The following is a 15,661-nucleotide window of genomic DNA, read 5'->3' as shown; positions in this document are numbered from 1 at the left end:
GCTGTGGGAACAGCCTGAGCAGGTTGCTGGGAAGCCCAGCTAAAGGTGCTCGGGCAAGCTCCTGCCCTCCACAGAGCACACAATTGCTTTTCTTTTCTTTTTGAGATAGAGTCTCACTCTTTCACCCAGGCTGCAGTGCAGTGGCACAATCATAGCTCAGTGCAGCCTCGACCTCCCAGGCTCAGGTGATCCTCCCATCTCAGCGTCCCGAATAGCTGGGACTACAGGCACATGCCACCACACCCGGCTAATTTTTTCTTTTCTTTTTTCTTTTTTTTTTTTTTGGTGGAGATGGGGTTTTGCCGTGTTGCCCAGGCTGGTCTCTAACTCCCAGGCTCAAGCAATCCTCTGGCCTCGGCCTCCCAAAGTGCTGGGATTACAGGTGTGAGCCACCGCACCCGGCCAGTTGTTTCTTAATGATTGTCTGCAACTGCCGGGGAGGTGCAGGTCTGCCGGCCAGAGCTGCAGGTAAGTGAGGGTCAAGCTGGTCCGCAGAGTGCAGCAACTCAGCTCAGAGTCCTGAACACACAGCCCAGCCCTCCGAAACCATTCCCTCCAGCACAAGGAAGGCAGCATTCTGCAAAAGCATCCATGGGAGCCTCAGGAAAACAAGTTTTACGCAAGGCACGTGTTCCTACCTTCCAGGCAGCAGAGTCAGTGCTACAGAAGCAAAGTAAGGGATCCCAGGCCTCTAGCTGGAGGGAGGCCACCAAGACTCCCTGGATTAGTATTCGGTGACTCTAATGCCATCAGGGTTTAGCTCGACACCTAAAGCCTACTCTGTAGGATTCGAAGCACACAGTACAACAAATATCCTATGGCTTTCCAAATACTAGAGCAGAGGATTAGTTGTTATAGACTAGAAAACAGGGAAAGGGACTCCGCCTCTCGTATGAGGTGAAGGTTTCCTTCTAAGCACACAGACTGAGCCGCCCAGTTACGGGTTCCTAATGCTCACAGGAGGAAACTCATTCTCATCATCAAGACACACTGGTCCCGTCGCAAACTCATGTTCAGGAATAACTTCTCCTCGCAGCGCCCCGCCGTCCTCGGAATAACCTGGAAACCAAGAAAGAGACATGAAACAAGCCCTGGGGATCTGCTTTTATGCCATGACCTGGCAGGTGGGGCTCAAATAAAGGGCAAAGGAGCAAAGGGGCTGTCTTCCCCCTGGAGGGACCGTGCCTAGGACAAGTCATAATCCTCACCATCTGCCATCTTTAAGCCTGACCTGCCTTTCCACTTCAGATGCCTGAAGCATCCTACCTCTTTGAATTTTTCTTTGTTGAGGTAGGGTCTCACTATGTTGCCCAGGCTGGTCTCGAACTCCTGAGCCTAAGGGATCCTTCTGCCTCAATTTAACTTCCTGAGTGGCTGGGACTACAGGCTCTTTGGAAATTTTAGTTTAGTTTTTATTTTTTGAAACGGAGTCTCACTCTGTCACCCAGGCTGGAGTGCAGTGGTATGATCTCAGCTCACTGCAACCTCCGCCTCTCTGGTTCAAGCAATTCTCCTGCCTCAGCCTCCCGAGTAGCTGGGATTACAAGTGTGTGCCAACATGCCCAGCTAATTTTTGTATTTTTTAAGTAGAGACGGGGTTTCACCGTGTTGGCTAGGCTGGTCTCAAACCCTTGGCCTCCAGTGATCCGCTCGCCTCAGCCTCCCAAAGTGCTGGGATTACAGGCGTGAGCCATTGGAATTTTTGAAGAGGCAAAGGGTTAACACCACTTGTTAGGAAAAAGACCATATCATGCAATGCCCTGCCAGGTTGAGGGTCCCAGGTTTAAAGGCTATTACCATGGCCTCACCTGTGAGGAAATAAAAAATTCAAGGACAGTGCTCCACCCCCAGGTAACAGTGAAGGGGGAAGGGGAGGGAGGGTGAAGGGAGAAGGGGAGGGAGGGCGAGGGAGAAAGGGAGGGAGGGCAGAGGGAGAAGCGGAGGGGGAGGGAAGCGAGGGAGGGCCTCCACCCCCAGGTAACAGTGAAGGGGGAAGAGGAAGGAGGGCGGAGGGAGAAGGGGAGGGAGGGTGGAGGGAGAAGGGGATGGAGGTCACTGTTAGAGATGCTCCCCTGTTGGCCCCGTGTCCACCCACCTGGCACTGTGGAGGCTGAAGATGCACTTGGTCTGGCTACGGTTGCTGCATAAGACTGAGGTAAGGAAGGTCTGAGGTCATTTTCTTTATTCTCTTCTGTTGTTCCTAAGCCAAGCAAGCTACTTGTGACAATCAAGAGGGGGTGAAAGGAAAAAGAAATCATCATATATCTAGAACACCTTCCAAAGGAAAAGCACGAGGAAGCCTGTGCTCAGCTCTGTGGGTTAGTTATTTATTTTTGAGACAGGGTCTTGCTCTATTGCCCAGGCTGGAGTGCAGTGGCACAATCTCGGCTCACTGCAACCTCCGCCTCCCGGGTTCAAGTGATTCTCCTGCCTCAGCCTCCCGAGTAGCTGGGACTACAGGCACCCACCACAGCGCCTGGCTAATTTTTGTATTTTTGGTAGAGACGGGGTTTCACTATGTTGGCCAGGCTGGTCTCGAACTCCCAACCTCAGGTGATCCACCCGCCAACTCTGTGGGTTTAAATCATAGACCTACCCACATGCTGCTGGGCCAGGATGAGCTGAAGTGACCTGAAACTGCCAGGGGCAGTCGCACACCATCAAAATGGCCCCTTTCTCTTATATTGGCTAAACAAAGATTAGTCCTCTGCTCTTCCCAGTACACACAAGTGAGGACATGCTAGCAAGGAGAGCGGCCATCGGTGGGGGGCAGTGGCAGCTCTGGTGCCCTGGCCACAGCAGGAGAGCTCAGTCTGTGCCCGTTCACAGAAGGCATGAGTGCTTTTCTTTTGTTTTCTTTTCTTTTTTGAGACAGGGTCTCACTCTGTTGCCCAGGCTGCAGTGCAGTGGTGCGATCACGGCTTACCGCAGTCTTGACCTTCCTGGGCTCAGGTGATCCTCCCACCTCTGCCTCCCGACTAGCTGGGACTACAAGGCATGTGCCACCATGCCTGGCTAATTTTTATATTTTTTCTTTTTGTAAGGATGGGGCTTCACCATGTTTCTCAGGCTGGTCTCAAACTCCTGAGCTCAAGCCATCCGCCCTCCTTGGCCTCCCAAAGTATTGGGATTACAGGCGTGAGTCAACGTGCCTGGTAGAGCACTTTTCAATTCCATGCAGGGAACAGGTTTTTTTTTTTTTTTTTTTTGAGACAGGGTCTCACTCTGTTGCCCAGGCTGGAGTGCAGTGGTGTGATCATGGCTCACTGCAGCCTCAACCTCTCCAGGCTCAGGTGATTCTCCCACCTCAGCCTCCCCAGTAGCTAGGACTACAGGTGTGTGCCACCACACCTGGCCAACTTTTGTATTTGTTTTTGGTACAGATGGGGTTTCACCATGTTGCCCAGGCTGGTCTTGAACTCCCGGACTCAAGCCATCCGCCCGCTTTGGCCTCCGAAAGTGCTGGGATTACAGGTGTGAGCCACCATGCCTGGTGGCAGGGAATATTTTTGAACACCCACTGTGAGCTCAGGGCTATGTCAGGAGCACGGGCCGAAGGGGAGACCATCTTGTGTGTTATTAATCCTGGCACTTTTCCAGATGATTACCACATGCTGAGGGCGCCTGACACAGAGCCCAGTGCAGAGCGCCTGCCCACTAGAGGTTTGCCACTGAGACTGCCAGTGAAGAACAAATCAAAGCAAGGGCACTGAAGCTTGTCGTTGCTCTTGGCGAAGGGACAACTCTACACAACCAGCTCTCGAAAGGCTGTCTTTTGAAAAGCAGTCTCTTCACCTGTGGGTTTTGATTAAGACACACTCTCCTCCATCCTGAGGATCCAAATTGTAGATATAAAGGTGTCCATTGGATGATGCAACTAGCAGCCGTGGCAATTTCTGGATCCTAAGGGCCAAGGAAAACATAAACCGTGATGACAACGAAGATGGGTGATGGATTCGCTTCCAATGACAAAGCCCCCCTCACCCTAGCTGTCACCAGATTCTGCCTTTGACAAACCCTTAGCCCACTGATCTGGTCTGGGCTTCTGGCTATTCCTTTGCATTCTGGCCTTGGGATCTACTTTGAGGATTATTTCTTGTCTTTGAACGTAATAGTGTGGATGAGGCAAGTGAGTGTAGATGCTGCGACCCTGCGAAAAGCAATAGCTAGCGAACACATTAGCTCCCTACATGGGACGCAGTCTCCCTCTGACATGCGTCTCTGCCCTTAACCAAGACAGAAAGGGGGTAAATGGAGGATTGGCTTACTGTCTTTGCTGGTTAGTTTTGTGAAATTTTAAAAATGTTCAACTTTTGAATAAACTCCTTTAAACTTCTTAAAACATCTGTCAGCCCCATAGGAGTCTGAACCGAGAAAACAGACCTGGAGGCTTTTTACATAATTACATAAAAATAAGAATTGTTTTTAAGACAGTGTTGTTATAACCAGAAGGCTAAAATTCCCACGCCAACTTCTAGCTGCCCCCTGAGAATCCGTATTGAAGTCAGATAGGAAAAGCAGGGGTTTGATTCTGCTGACCCTTCCTTTGGGGCAAGTTTTCTTTTTCTTTTTTTGAGACGGAGTCTTACTCTGTCACCCAGACTGGAGTGCAGTGGCACAATCTCAGCTCACTGCAACCTCTGCCTCCTGGGTTCAAGTGATTTTCTTGCCTCAGCCTCCCGAGTAGCTGGGACTACAGGCGCGCACCACCACACCCGGCTAATTTTTGTATTCTTAGTAGAGATGGGATTTCACCACGTTGGCCAAGCTGGTCTCAAACTCCTGACCTCAGGTGATCCGCCTGCCTTGGCCTCCCAAAGTGCTGGGATTACAGATGTGAGCCACTGTGCCCAGCCTGGGGCAAGTTTTCTTTTTTTCTTTTCAGGTTTGGGGATTTTTGTGCTTTGGAAAAACAAACTGATGAAAGTGTGATCTTGTTTAGAGTGGGTGGCATCGTACGTACGTTGAGAGGGTACAGATGTTCCTCTGTCCGGAGAAGTTCAAGCGTGCGGTGGCAAAAGCCCTGTCCTGATGCATCATGTCTGACACCTGGGTGGGGAGGTAGTTGGTAGCAGCCATGAACATCTTTCCCATGTAGCCACTCCAGGTCGAAGGCTCTTCTGGTCGACTAGGGAGTAATGCACAGGCAATGATGGGACCGGGCTGCAGGCCCCACATGCACCCAGGAATCTCCACACCCAAGCGTCATTAGCCACACTCCCCACAGCAGGGAGAGACTGTGCCTTAGCATAATGTTCTGCCCACTGAGAACAATCCAGGACGTATTATTCCGGCAATAACTAAAGAGCATCGGGGGCTTGTTTGTTCTTCAGAAGAGCCATTGTACAGCTGTTAAAAGGTTCCCAATGCTACTGCTTTCCCCTATTAAAGAAGGTTTATCTGATGACTAGTCTGATTCCTAGATTTCCAGAAGAGAGTTAGGGTAGAGAGTGAGATGGACTCGATACCCAGGTACCATTAGATAAGCTCGGGACTGTGCCAGGCTCATGGAAGAACAGACAGATCTCAACGTGAAGGCCCTCTGAGCCAGACTGAGTGGGTAGCAAACCTCCGGGCAAGACACTTTGGGTGATGTTTGATTGTAGATAACCCTGGAGTCACCCAGGTGCCCAGCATGCGTAGTGACAGAGATCATGCAAAGGGACCTGGAATGTCACCTGCAGTCATGGAACTTCATCCCAAGGCCTCTGCCAGACAAAGGGGGTGACTGTTCTGTTGGTGAGAGACAGCCCCCACACAGAGGGTGGCACATTGAGGACCAGAGCTGCCATGTGAGTTCCCAGGAGCAGGCAACTGCTGAGAGGCTGTTTGTCTGTTGGATTAGTTCCTGGTGGGAAGCTCACCCTGCAGCTCTGAGCTCCGGGAGGTATTCTTTACTATGCTACCAATGGGCTAGGGGGTCTTCGGACAAACCTCTCTGGGCCCTTCATGTTCTCATCTGAAAGTGACTATGCTAAGTGCACTGCTAGGATTCTGTGATCTGAAGCATCCTGAGACATCCCTGTATGGACTGTCCCACAGCCCTGTGCTCCGGGCTGGGGTTTACAAAGAGGGGTACGATCCAGACCCTGCATTCCAGGTTGAGAGAGCACGGGTGTATACAAAGAAAAACAACGTGAGCAGTTAATATGAGGTGCTGCACAGATGGTCCAGGCAGGAGCTAGTCCAGGACCACAGAGGAGGGGAGAGGCGGATGAGGTTCCTTAACGTTTCCGTGTCCAGATTTCCTCATCTGGGAAGCAGGAATCATCATCACGACCTTCCTGACAGGGTTGCTGGGAGAACTAAGGATGCTGGGGGCTGAGCATGGAGCCTGGCACGTGGCACGTGCTGTTTTATGGGATGGTGTCTCTGCGGCTGGAGGAAATGAGGAGGTTCTGGGGGTGGTGGCTGCTGGGCTCTGCAGCAGGTCTGACTCAGGGGGACGGGGAGGAGCTGGGACTTCATTCCCAAGGTCAAAGGGGAATAAATGTGTCTGAGGAGGAGGTGTCATGTTCAAAGGGACATTTTCAGAAGATTAATCAGCAAGATGATATAGGATGGATTGGTATTGGTTGAAAGAGACTGGAAAGTCAGACCAAATGTAAGAGTAATGGCTGGACCAGCACGAGGTGCTAAAGACACAGCTAAGGGCCCTGGCCAGTGAAGCAGGGCTGAAGAGGCACGTGTGAGCCGTAACTGCCGGGGACATATGAACACCCTGTGGACAGGCTGAGAGGAGGCCCATGTGAGCCATAACCACCAGGGACATGTGAACACTCGTGGACAGGTTGAGCGGAGAACCCAGAACACCTTGGAGGTTCTGCTCCTGGTCACCTGTGCTCACAGACAGAAATGGGAGAGCCTGGAGTGGGCAATGAATCTCTGATAATAATCCCCAGTGGAGGCGGGGCTGCAGCAGCAACTGGGATCACTCACTCATGGAACCTTGGGGTTGAACGGCATCTTAACAGCTCAGCCGCCCCTCCAGTGCTCAAACCCATGACAACAGATGATGAATTAAGGCTCCAAAAAAGATCAGGGCTTAAGAAGCTGTCTGAAAAGTGAAAGAAAAGCCTAAAAAGTGGATATAATCTCCAGGGAAAGAGTAGAAAGAACCTCAGGGCAAACAATGAGCTTTGGGTTACACCTGTGCAGGTTGGGGGTTGGAAAGTTCTGGAAAGATGGAGGAGCGAGAAGTGAGCAGCCCGCAGTGTTTCATACACCACCGGGGGTGAGGGGAGACAAGGATTGTAGAGATGAGGAGACATCAGTCCCATGGCTGTGATATGTGACATGGCTCATGTGACCTCAGGCAGCGTGGGCTTGCTCTAATCACACGTGCCTTTAAAAACAGAGCTTTCTCCAACTGGTGGCAGAAGAAGATGGCAGAAGGGCAAGTCAGAAAAATCTTGACAATTCCCTTTCAGCCTTGTGTCATGCTGCGAAGAAGACGCAGTCCTGCCATTCTGGGCTTCTGCCTGCAGAACTATGAGATCATAAATGTGGCTGTTTGCCTGTAGTCCCAGCACCCAGGCTGAGGCGGGTGGATCATGAGGTCAGGAGTTAGAGACCAGCCTGGCCAACATTGTGAAACTCTACCTCTACTAAAAATACAAAAATTAGCTGGGCGTGGTGGCAGGTGCCTGTAATCCCAGCTACTCGAGAGGCTGAGGCAGAGAATTGCTTGAACCTTAGAGGCGGAGGTTGCAGTGAGCTGGCGCCACTGCACTCCAGTCTGGGCAACAGAGCAAGACTCCATCTCAAAATAAGTAAATAAATAAATAAATAAATGTGGCTGTTTGAAGCCCTTAAGTTGTGGTTATTTGTTGCTGTGGCAATGGGAAACGACGACACATACCATTGGCTACACTCTAACACAGGCTTCTGTACATGGCCAGCCCTCACTCCGCTGCTGCCTCCATTGCGCTAGTGGGCATTGGTGCCCGCCTCTGTCATGTATGTGTTAGCATGTATCAGTGTGATACAGGGCCCGGTCTCCATCATGTATGTGTTAGCATGTATCAGCATTGATAAGGTGCCTGGCCTCTGTCGTGTATGTGTTATCATGTAGCTGCGTGATAAGGTGCCTGGCCTCTGTTACGTGTGTGTTAGCATGTATCCATGTGATATGGTGCTTAGCCTCTGTCATGTATGTGTGTGTATCAGTGTGATAAGGTGCCCGGCCTCTATTACATATGTGTTAGCATGTATCAATGCGATAAGGTGCCTGGCCTCTGTTACGTATATGTTAGCATGTATCAGTGTGATATGGTGCCCCGCCTCTACACCTTCCTCTTCTGAAACTCCATCCAGGGGTACCAGCAACAAATTCCCCAGATACAGTAGGCTTTCTGTTCTGATGCTACCTTTCCCTGCAGGTTGGGGTAACGTTTTCAAAGCACTCTTTCTCTAGAATCCTTGTCCCTGCTGTGGTGTATGAAACACTGGGGGCTGCTCCCTTCTCACTCCTCCGTCTTTCCAGAACTTTCCAACCCCCATTCTGCACAGGTGTAACCCAAAGCTCATTGTCTGCCCTGAAGTTCTTTTTACTCTTCCCTTGGAGATTTTATCCACTTTTTAGGCTTTTCTTTCACTTTTCAGCCAGCTTCTTAAGCCCTCAGAAATTGCAGGTGCTTCCCAGGCACTCAGTGGTGGTGCTGGCAGCAATGATAAATAAATATATTGCTATATTTACAGCTACATCAGCTAACACTTCTTAGTGCTTACTATGTGCCAGGCACGATACTGAACACTTCAGATCTGCAGACTCATTTAATACTACTGTTATGTTTGTTTTGCAGATGAGGAAACTGAAAGACACAGATCTAAATTATCTTCCCAGGATCTCCTGGCTTCTAAGAGGCAGAGCTGGCATGTGAACTCATGTGGGTGGCTCCCAGTTTTTTGCTTTTGTGCACCATGCCCCCAAAGTTTTGCTAACACACACTCCATCACTTAGGGGAAGTCCCAAGTAAAGCCAAGATCGGGTGTTCAGAAAGAAAAGAGATCATTCATGCCAGTAGAAGAGCCTGGGCCTGACTCCTTTCGTTTAATGAGCATTTGGTGCTCTGTGCAGTACTTGCCTGTTGGTGACTTGTTCCAGCTTGAAGATGTGTACCGTCTCGGTGTTACTGGAGGCGCAGAGGAATTGTGAGTCCATACTGAACACTAGAGAGCTGATTGTCACATACCTACAAGCACAGCAACACATGGGTCAGTGAGCAAGAGAAATGAGAGTTATGGCCTTATAACTTAGAGATCAGCTTTATAAGAAAATCAGATGTATCCTGAAGAGCCTAGGTAGCCCCAGATCCCTTAAACATTGTGGTGCTCATATTTAGAAATTAATGTCGGAAAGATTCACAAAGGGTCATAGTCTTTTTTTTTTTTTTTTTTTTTTGAGACAGAGTCTCTCACTCTGTTGCCCAGGCTGGAGTACGGTGACTTGATCTCAACTCACTGCAACCTCTACCTCCTGGGTTCAAGCGATTCTCCTGCCTCAGCCTCCCAAGTAGCTGGGATTACAGACACACACCACCACGCCCAGCTAATTTTTGTATTTTTAGTAGAGATGGTGTTTCACCATGTTGGCCAGGCTGGTCCTCAGGTGATCCACCTGCCTCAGCCTCCCAGAGTGCTGGGATTACAGGCGTGAACCACCACGCCTGGCCCATAGCCTTATTTATGTGTGAAGAAACAAGGTATAGCCCTGCCTCTGTCAGCAGAAGGGAGGAACTGTGACTTCCTGGCATCTTGGAATCTTCCAGTTGCTCTGTGCACTGATCTGGCTGCAAACCACATCCGATAAGATCCCAAACAGTCACACTTTACGTCGTCCTTTATTTCCATGGAAGGAAATCAGAAATTATTTTTGGATTGTGACTCCCTGGCTCTCTCATTTCTCCTGTGCCGGCCGCCCACACACACATCAAAAACGGACTCTCATGGCTGAACTGTGTTAAAACAGCCATCTCGGCTTTCAGTTTTGCTGAGCCCTAAGTAAAGCCTGGGAGTCAATTACCTGGAGAGTAGTTACACTTCCTCCAGGTGAGTGGAGGGCACAGAACCACTCTCTGTCCTCTCCCTAGACAGCTGCCAGCGGCCCCTGCAGGACTTCTGCGGGGACTTTAAAATGGGTTTGACATTGAACACAGACCTTTTCATCCCTCTCCGGAACTCATAGAGCTTTTGCCCATCAGGGACAGAGAACACCCGGATGACTGTGCCCTGGAAAAGAAAGCAGGTGGACATTTCATAACCATTAATGGCTTCACACAGAGATGTCCCTTTAGAGAGGAGTTTGTTTTATTGGTTTTGAACATCTGTCTCTGAGGAGAAAGCACACCGTGTTGAGCATAGAGGCGTTTATATTTATGTGCCATATCAACAATTCTTGGAAAATGTTTTAAACACCCTCTGTCTACTTTTTCCTTTCCACCTGTGCCCAAGGCTGTGTGTGTGTGTGTGTGTGTGTGTGTGTGTGTGTGTGTTCACCCAACTGCTCTGGTTTCTTAGAATTTCAATTTGAGGCCAGACGTGGTGGCTCACACCTGTAATCGTAGCACTTTGGGAGGCCAAGGCGGGTGGACTGCCTGAGCTCAGGAATTCAAGACCGGCCTGGGCAACACAGTGAAACCCTGTCTCTCCTAAAATACAAAAAATTAGCCAGGTGTGGCAGCATGTGCCTACTTGGGAGGCTGAGGCAGGAGAATCACTTAAACCTTGGAGGTGGAGGTTGCAGTGAGCCAAGATTGTGCCATTGCATTCCAGCCTGGGCGACAGAGCTAGACTCCGACTCAAAAAAAAAAAAAAAAAATTAAATTGGATCACTGTCTCCGATTATTCCAGGCAGAAGATATCAATTTCTCTAAATAGCAAAGTAAAGCATTTGGTTTGCACTGTACTGTGTTTATAAGGTGTAGCATCTGTCTGTCTCTACGGCTGATGTGCATGTACATTTCTTCATAAGACCACGAGTTTTCATGCAAAGTGTCTTGTATCTTGCATAGTGCAGGCCCCTGGCCTATTGAATTAACAAATGCATGAATATACCACACATGCAGAGGCCAGAAATTCTCCCTCTGAAACAAATTCTGAGTGGGCCCAGAGACCAGTCAGTCTTCATGTCACCAGGCTCGTTCCATCCCGTCCCTGGGCATGGCAGGAGCCATCCAGCGAACCCCAGACAGAGGCATTGGTGGGAGTGGACTCACTTTTTCAGACGCACTTGCTAGTTTGGAGCCTGAGGCATTGAAGGTGATGGCAGCTAGTGTCCCCTCATGGGCAGCAATAGTGCAGACCGTTTTCTGTTGGTGAAAAGAAAAAATGGATACTGATGCTGCGGAAGAGGGAAGATGGATTTCACCTCCCTCCCCTTCCTCTTTTCTCCTTTCTCCCTCCTTTGTCCAGCTCCCTGTCTCTTCCTCTGTCCCCCAGGCCATCTGCATGTAAGCTGTGTGTCATTTTCTAGTGAATCAAGATTCGGCTTCAAGGGCCACTCCATTTCCATCCCTTTTCCTGCCCTCGGGAAGGTGGCCATGAACTGAGCGCCCGATGCAGTGTGATGCCGTCGCAGGCGCGCCCTGCACACATCTTTAGGGAACTTCCCACAGCAATCCTGTCCCGCTCAGGGATGCCTCAGAGGGCAGGGAATATGAAACACCTGCACACTGTCTCAGGCTGTGGCAGGGGACAGGGTGACACATTCAGGCAGACATCTGGCCCCCTGCTGGCAAGTGGTATTCATTATCCTGCAGATGTCTGACTTGGCCTGGCCAGCTGGCTTATGGTGATGTTGACTGACAGCAAGCCCGAGGGGAAATAGTATCACCTTCTCTTGAATGACTACCGCAGTATTGCTTACTCCCACCGCCTCCAGCCCCCTACGGCAGGGCGTCCTTATCTATCTCCTTCCATGACCACACAGCCAAGGCAGGTGGGCTGGCTCAGCCAGGTCACCATCAACTTACCAGGGAGTTTCCATCATAAAGCACAATCTCCCCTGAAGTCAGGCTTCCAGGATAGGCCAAGTAAGAATTGGAATGGTTGATAGAGAGAGCACATAGACCTGGCAAAGAAGAAACAGGACATGAGAAGCCTGGGGCCAAGGGAGAGACTGCACGGCTGGAGAGGGCATCTGAAAACAGTACAGCTACAGTGCCACCTACTGGCAAGGGGAGGAATGGCTTTGTAGACAACTGCTTTCCGCTGATGATTCTTCTGATTAAGGGTTCCAATAAAGCAACTTCACAGGAGAAGACCTCCTGATTTAACACTGGCTGTGTCCTTGCTACAGTGAAACAATGAGACTCACCGGGCACAGTGGCTCACGCCTGTAATTCCAGCACTTTGAGGCAGGAGGATCACCTGAGGTCAGGAGTTCCAGACAAGCCTGGCCAGCATGGTGAAACCCCACCTCTACTAAAAATACAAAAACTAGCTGGGCATGGTGGTGCGTGCCTATAGTCCCAGCTACTTGGGAGGCTGAGGCAGGAGAATCGCTTGAACCTGGGAGGCAACGGTTGCAGTGAGTGGAGATCGTGCCACTGCACTCCAGCCTGGGCTACAGAGTGAGACTCCGTCACACACACACAAAAATATATATCTATATCTATATCTATCTATCTATCTATCTATCTATCTATCTATCTATCTAGCTCATTTTTACATTTTACCCCAGGACTCTGAAACAGTATCTACTTCTCTTCCAATTCCATTATCCTCTAGGGTTACAAGAGATTTCCTCAAAACTGAAATAAATCTTCCTATTGTGAAAGGTCAGTATATATTGGTCTTTCTGCAGACGATTATATACTGTTGGCCAGTAATTTCAAGTTGGAGAAGAGGAGCCGCCAAGAACCTATTTAGAAACTGAGAAATTTCAGGCCAGATATGGTGGCTCACGCCTGTAATCCCAGCACTTTGGGAGGCCAAGGCAGCTGGATCACCTGAGGTCAGGAGTTCCAGACCAGGCTGCCCAACATAGTGAAACCCTGTCTTTATTAAAAATACGAAAATTAGCCAGGTGTGATGGCATGTGCCTGTAGTCCCAGCTACTCGGGAGGCTGAGGCAGGAGAATTGCTTAAACCTGGAGGTGGAGGTTGCAGTGAGAGAAGATAGTGCTGCTGCACTCCAGCCTGTGTGACAGAGTGAAGCTCTGTCTCAAAAAAAAAAAAAAAAAAAAAAAAGAAAAGAAAGAAAGAAACTGAGCAATTTCTGAGCCAAATGTCCTGCCTTGATAAGGGAAATGGGCATCTCCCGAGGTGGGAGTTTATTTGAGGTCTGCGTCTGCAGTCAAGATGGTGTGCCTAGACATTGAGACAAACTAAATAAAGAGGACATTTTGGATTTAAGATGCTTTAACAATATTCCGGAACAGTAAACAGCCCATCAAACCACTGAACCAACATAAGCTGTTTTTATTTATAAGGGGATTCAAGGAGGGAGCATTTAAGTAAAGGATTTTCAAAACAATGGTTTAGATGAATAGAGGTGCACATGACAGCAGTGAATTCCAGCAATTCCATAGAAACCAAAGTGTTACCAGAAACTTTAAGATCACGCAAGAGAGACACCTTTCTAAAAAAAAAAAAAAAAAAAAAAGGTGACTGGTGTCTATTACAAGTCAGTATATTAAGTGGGTTTCTTCTAAAAGTATAAGAAAAACTTTAGGTCAGGCTGAAATATACCTTAACTAATCTGCTGAGGAAGGGGAGCAAAGGAAAAATAAAGTAAACATTTAGAGTTGGAACCTAGGTCTCATTTCCTGCTCTGGCTTTGCTGAGTCCACAGCAGGGCTGTCCTCTTATCACTTGCCATGCATAGCTATGGGAGGAAGTGGCCGAGCCCCGGAACCTTTAACTGCATGTTCTGGCAGCCCTGTCACCCCTTTGGCGATACAAGGTCATTCCTGGCCCGAGCCTTAGAAGAGGCCACTTGTCCATTTCCAGTTTTGCTCTGGAAACCCCAATTCCTCATCCTTTCTGAGTTCTTCGCTATCCAAATGAAATTTCAGGAACAGCTAGGCAGGCAGAAGGGATTCTAGTCTTGTGAAACTGGGGAGGGAAGGCAGTCAGGAGATCTGGTTGTCTTGTGTGCTGGGTTCCCATAGAGGCAGCTGGCAGAGAAGATGTGAAGACTGTGGAAATCTTACAAGGACTAGAGTACCAAACTAAAGAATTAAGGCCTTAAAAATGCAGTGTGTAACTGCTGAAGGTTTCTCAGCACATATGTTTTGCTTTGTTTTTTGAGATGGAGTCTTACTCTGTTGCCCAAGCTGCAGTGCAGTGGTGCAATCTCGGCTCACTGCAACCTCTGCCTCTTTGGTTCAAGCGATTCTCCTGTCTCAGCCTGCCGAGTAGCTGGGATTACAGGCATGTGCCACCATGCCCAGCTAATTTTAGTATTTTTAGTAGAGACAGGGTTTCACCATGTTGGCCAGGCTGTCTCGAACTCCTGACCTCAGGTGATCCATCTGCCTTGGCCTCCCAAAGTGCTGGGATTACAGGTGTGAGCCATCGTGTCTGGCCTAGCACATATGTTTTTTAAAAGGCTGTGTTAAAAACACGATGAGATACCACTGTACAACCACTAGGATGACTGTAGTCAAAAAGACAGATGAATGTTGGTGAGGATATGGAGAAACTGGGATCTTATGCACCGCTGGTGGGAATATAAAATGGGGCAGTGCTCTGGAACGTTTAGCAGTTCTTCAAAAGCTAAACATAAAGTTCTCATGTGACCTAGAAATTCCACTCCTACATATATACCCAAGAGAAATTATAACATATGTCCACACAAAAACTTGTATATGAATGTTCATGGCAGCATTACTCATAAGTCAAAAAGTGGAAATAACCCAAATGTTATCAACTGATAAATGGATAAAGAAAATGTGATATATTTTTATAATAGAATATTATCCAGCAAGAAAAATAAAGTATTGATACATGCTACAACCCAGATGAACCTTGGAAACATTAGGCTACGTGAAAGAAGTCAGTCACAAAGGAACCGATATTGTATGAGTCTCCTGATATAAAATGTCCAGAATAGAGAAATCCATAATCTAATAGAGACAGAAAGTAGATTAGGGGTTGCCTATGGCTGGGGGCATAGGGAGTGATGGCTAAGAGGTACAAGGTTTCTTTCTGGGGCAATGAAAATGCTCTAAAATTAATTGTGGTGATGGTTACACAATTCCGTGAATATACCAAAAGCTATTGAACCATGCATTTTAAATGGGTGAATTGTATAGGATGTGAATTGTATCTCAAAAAAGACTTTCAAATTTTATTTGAAGGCATGTTTCAGGAATATTTATCTGGTTAGAGACAGGCTGAGGACATGAGTTCAAGACTGAGGTCTGCTATGTACTGTGAAACTCTGGCCGAGTTATTTGCGGCTCTTTCAGGCCTGTTTCCTGTCTGTGAAATGAAGGCTACCGTGATACAGAGGTCTTTCCAGATTTAACACTCCAAGATGCCAAGCCTTTGTTTCTTCCTTATTCCCTCTGAAAATACTGGGCGTGTCTTTGTGGCAGAGAGAGCTAAGCGGTCTTGGAGCAGAAGCCTTGGACGCATACCTCCAGCTGTGCTTCAGAGTTTTATGTTAAAACACAAATATTCCCAGAAGGGAAGAAAGGTTTAAACTTTCTAA

The 15,661-nt window shown here is 48.6% G+C and overlaps 2 protein-coding genes across 2 annotated transcripts in view; one reads left to right on the top strand and one right to left on the bottom strand.

The window, feature by feature from the left end:
* Positions 1-15,661, bottom strand: part of WIPI1 (WD repeat domain, phosphoinositide interacting 1) — a 37,908-nt gene that overhangs the window by 3,816 nt on the left and 18,431 nt on the right. The window contains exons 5-12 of the mRNA XM_030828416.1: positions 11,973-12,070; positions 11,217-11,309; positions 10,160-10,230; positions 9,087-9,194; positions 4,964-5,128; positions 3,796-3,903; positions 2,096-2,214; positions 959-1,059 (exon numbers count right to left, since the gene is read on the bottom strand). Of these exons, the coding sequence (XP_030684276.1) occupies positions 959-1,059; positions 2,096-2,214; positions 3,796-3,903; positions 4,964-5,128; positions 9,087-9,194; positions 10,160-10,230; positions 11,217-11,309; positions 11,973-12,070 (863 nt within the window). The remainder of the gene's footprint in view (positions 1-958; positions 1,060-2,095; positions 2,215-3,795; positions 3,904-4,963; positions 5,129-9,086; positions 9,195-10,159; positions 10,231-11,216; positions 11,310-11,972; positions 12,071-15,661) is intronic.
* Positions 1-15,661, top strand: part of ARSG (arylsulfatase G) — a 155,050-nt gene that overhangs the window by 126,744 nt on the left and 12,645 nt on the right. The window lies entirely within an intron of this gene.

This window comes from Nomascus leucogenys, chromosome 14, assembly GCF_006542625.1.
Source record: "Nomascus leucogenys isolate Asia chromosome 14, Asia_NLE_v1, whole genome shotgun sequence".
Lineage (NCBI taxonomy): Eukaryota > Metazoa > Chordata > Mammalia > Primates > Hylobatidae > Nomascus > Nomascus leucogenys.
This window is presented reverse-complemented; position numbering and strand designations above follow the sequence as displayed.